The sequence below is a fragment of the Galeopterus variegatus genome, unplaced genomic scaffold, assembly GCF_000696425.1.
Source record: "Galeopterus variegatus unplaced genomic scaffold, G_variegatus-3.0.2 Scaffold15833, whole genome shotgun sequence".
Classification (NCBI taxonomy): Eukaryota; Metazoa; Chordata; class Mammalia; order Dermoptera; family Cynocephalidae; genus Galeopterus; species Galeopterus variegatus.
The window spans coordinates 1-4248 of NW_007741944.1; the positions used below are offsets into that span (position 1 = coordinate 1).

Below are 4248 nucleotides of genomic sequence, written 5' to 3' on the forward strand. Positions count from 1 at the left end.
TCATTTTACTTCTCTCTGTTGTATAAAATTTTGGAAGATAACATTATGAAGAACACAGATCTAAGAAGCATAAATTACCCGATCATTCATGAGAAGATCTTTCACAATGAAAGTAGCTACCAGAGACTTCAAAGGAGCAGCAAATTGATCAGGTGCAAGGAGAGCAATATGACCAATAGTAACCAATGGTGTTATGAGATGTTCCAAGTTGCTTGGATCTAGGCTCTTATGCAGAGGCTGAAAATGAGGGGAAGAAATATATTCAACTCTATACATATGCAAATAAACTGTCCATATTATTTCATCTTCAAATTACAAAAATTATAAAAACTACAAAAGTTTCAATATATACATAAGTAGTAACTCAAGCTTACATTTAGACTTCTACAGGTTATCTATGTCTAGAAAGCATCTGTTTTAAACATTTTCAGTTTGGGGCATTTTAGAGATAGGTACAGAAACATTTCAGCATGGAGAATCACATCATGTAGCATATATTTTATGACTGTCAGGGCTCACCAATATCCACTTCTCTGGATAGAATAGAAATAGAATTTCCTGGGCATAAGGATGATGCCACTTGCAGCTTCTTCTGCAGTTAGGTGAGGATATGTGAATGAGTTCTGGTCAAGGGAGTGGGAGTGAAAGAGAGGTATACCACACCTGCACTGAGGCACAAATGAGCAGTGTGTCTTCTCCACTGGCTCTCTCTTTACTCACTGGCTGGCTTAATGCCAAGGATCCAGGGAGTCTTAAAGAGAAGTCACTAATCAGAAAGAGTCTGTGTCCCTAAGCCACTGATTAGGAGGCCATTCAAACACCCCAACTGGATTTTTCAGGAACAAGAAATAGGCTTTTGCCTATGCTCAGTCATTTGAATTGTGGTGGTCTTTATTAGAGCACCAAATATGAAATACCACAAATAAAATTATTTTTTATAATTCTGTAGGAAAGCCAACCACTCATATGTATTTTGCCATGACAAAAGAATAAAGTTCTTCATATACTCATATAGAATGATATCCAAAATATACTGCTAAATTTTAAAAATAGGAAAATGAGAAGAGTGACTAAAATAGGCTATCATTGGCATTAGGGTAGTGAGGGGGGGACAAAATGTGTGTATTTATACGTCCTTACTTGTATATGAATAACATATCTCCAGAAAAGTACATTACTGTATACATAAAGTACATAACAATGGTTGCCTGTGAGAAAAGAAACTGAGTGGCTAGGGTATGGGGGTAAGGGAACTTTTCACTATATATTCTTTTTGCATCTTTTGATTTTGAAGTGAATATAATATTAGAAATTCTAATGCCACATTTTAATGAAAACTTGGTGTTCTATTCTCCCACACTGAACACCAGGAATTCTAGGAATTCTAGGCTTGAAAAGCAATACAAAACTGTTCCAAACATATTAGGGCAATATGGGGTCTCATTTAGTCAAAAATACATTTAAGTAAGTTTACTTCTTGTTACCTTTGATGAGTTCCCTCAATACTTCCATTGCACACCTAGCTAAGTGCCAGCTTGTTCACATTATAAACAAAAATATGATAATATAAATAGTTTTTTCAAGTAGTTTATTATAATGAGTTTGATAATTTTCCACAGTAAGTTAATAAAATCATTTCTGAAAAAGCAAAATTAATGGCCAGATCCTAGATTAGTGGCAACCTCAAAAAGAGCAGATATCTCTATAAAATCTCTTCTCAGAAAGTCAACCAACTTTATATGTTATAGTAGGGGGATGACAGGAAAAAATAAAATAACAGATATAATATCAAAATGAAAATTTAAGTACCCTACAAACACAAGTTATATAAGTATTATTCTTCTCATACTCATGATTACAAGGAATAAAAAGATCAATCAAGAAAAATGAATGTTTCCTATAAATCAACATGAATTTATTGAAGTCATTCTCATACACAAAAACAGACTACAGAAAATATTCCCAACCCCACATGCACAAAATTTAAAATAAATTATTTGCTATCTACAGCAAAGATGATGCTTGGGAAAACTATTTTTTTCTCTCCTTCAAGTCTTTAACACAACACATAAAAATGACAAAATTAGCATAAAAGTTTCTAAAACAGAGATAAGTCAAAATATTTATGGTAAGTAGATTCAGTATAATTTCCAAATTGTTTTAACTACACTCAAGATTCCTATACTTAAATTATAAATTAGGATTTTATAGATGTTCTGCTTAACTTGTATTTGCAATAACAATACTAGAGATAGCCCCTAATTATTATAGATTGCAATAAAATTGCAATGCTTGGGTAAAGGTTATTACGTAAAGGGTACGGAAAATAATTTGAAATTTATATTAAAAAGACACACTTTACATCTGACACAAAATTAGGTCAGTCAATTATAAAGGCAAAAGTTTATTTACTTTTTATTACCAATTGGTACTGTTCTACAAATCCCTAAACTTCGGTAGTATCTCAAACAGAATTCAAATTTTTTGAACCTATAAAACAACAAAATAATCATCTGTTATCTACTATCTATATTTTATACAATTACCTTACCAACATTGATTTTACTGATTCAAATTCTGAAAATATACTACAAAATGATGCATCACCAAACCAAATGTGAACATTCTATAAAATCATTAATATATGTTTTCTAACCATGACATATGAAACAAATAAAATTTTTCTCATTACCTCAAATATCTGTGCAAACTGTGTCTCTTTACTAGAAAATATCGCATGGATACAATGAATGGCATATTTGGCTTGACGGGGGGGTCCTTTTTTAGATTTGTGATGTAAAACAGGAAGCAAGGCTCTAAAAATAATCAAAGACAAAGAGTAAACAAGAAAAACTAATATAACTTCTACTAGATACTTTAATGTTTGTATTTTTTAAATAATGTTTTATGGCAGCAACAACAAAAAAGTTACCAAGATCTACTCATCAGATTCATTTTCAATGGCCTATAATTTTGCGTTATAAATACCTATATTAAAAATATAATCCAAATACAAGTATTTTGTGTTTTGCTTTTATTCAACAATTACAAACACAAACAAAGCTGGTGACCCACTCCCTTTTTTAACGTCATTCATTTGGGTCTTTCTTTTATTCTCACTGCAATCACTCCAGCTAAGCTTCTGCCACCGTCCTTACACATAGAGCACTGTAATAGAACTTGAACTGTCCTTGCGTTCTCAAGTCTCTGCCTTTTTCAACTTTCACTTTGTGCCAGAACAACCTACATAAAGGGAAATCAGATTAAGCAATATTATGTGCCAGGCACTATTAAAGGCCCCAAATCCTTGCCTCCAAGCTACTAGCATTTTAGGGACAAGTGATAACATATAAATTAGCAAAATACGTGTTATGTCAAATTGCAGTAATTGCTGTAGAACAAGAAAACAAAAAGAGGATAGGAATTAGGGGAGGAGGGTATAAGAGTGTTACAATTTTAAACAGAAGAGCTTTCTGATAAAGTAACACTTAAGCAGAGTTCTGAGGGAGGGAAGGGAGTGAGTCATATAGCTACCTGGAAGAACATTCATGCATCATATCATTCTACCATTAATAAAGTTGGAGCTCCTAACTCAACTATTATTCATACATCTCACAATAAAAGCAACGTCTGTTATCTTCCTCAATGTCCAATACCAACCCAGTGCTCCAGTAGGAATTTAGAGGTACAATAATTCATCACAGTAAGGGTAGAATTTCACAAAAAGACACCAACAGCAAAGTGTAATAAAAAGACAAATATCCCTAACATGTGAAGACCTTCTAAAAATAGAGAAGGAAAATGATACCATATGATACCATAAAAACCAATGATACCATAAAAAGGGGCTAAACATAAAAAGGTAGAAAGCTCTACAAAAGAAGATATACAGACTACCCTGAAATGTGTGTTAAAAAAAAAAAAAAAAACTACCCCGAAAAGTGTTTTAAAAAAAAAAAAAAAATCTACCTTCGCTCATTAAAAAATAAATAAATAAAACTATAATAAGAGTAATTCTGCTTCAGATAATGATGGTGTAACAAGACTGGATTTACTCTCCTGCTTTAAACAACTAGAAAAGATGAGCATGTTAAAGTTTCAGACACTAGACAATGGCAACACAGTACTGTGACCCATGAAAGATGGGAAACAAAACAGAAGAGCCTTAAACCTGCCCCAGCTTACTGCATGCAGGTAGGTTCCACACTATAGTGCAAGAAATAATCCAAATAGAGCCTGAGTTGAGGG

General features: G+C 32.8%; 1 protein-coding gene across 1 annotated transcript in view; it reads right to left on the minus strand.

Moving 5' to 3' along the window:
* Positions 1-78: 78 nt before the first annotated feature.
* LOC103582348 (sister chromatid cohesion protein PDS5 homolog B-like) overlaps positions 79-4248 on the minus strand; it is a gene marked incomplete at both ends in the record, with an annotated part of 22353 nt that continues 18183 nt past the window's right edge. Inside the window, 2 exons of the mRNA XM_008563970.1 lie at positions 79-237; positions 2693-2816. Of these exons, the coding sequence (XP_008562192.1) occupies positions 79-237; positions 2693-2816 (283 nt within the window). The remainder of the gene's footprint in view (positions 238-2692; positions 2817-4248) is intronic.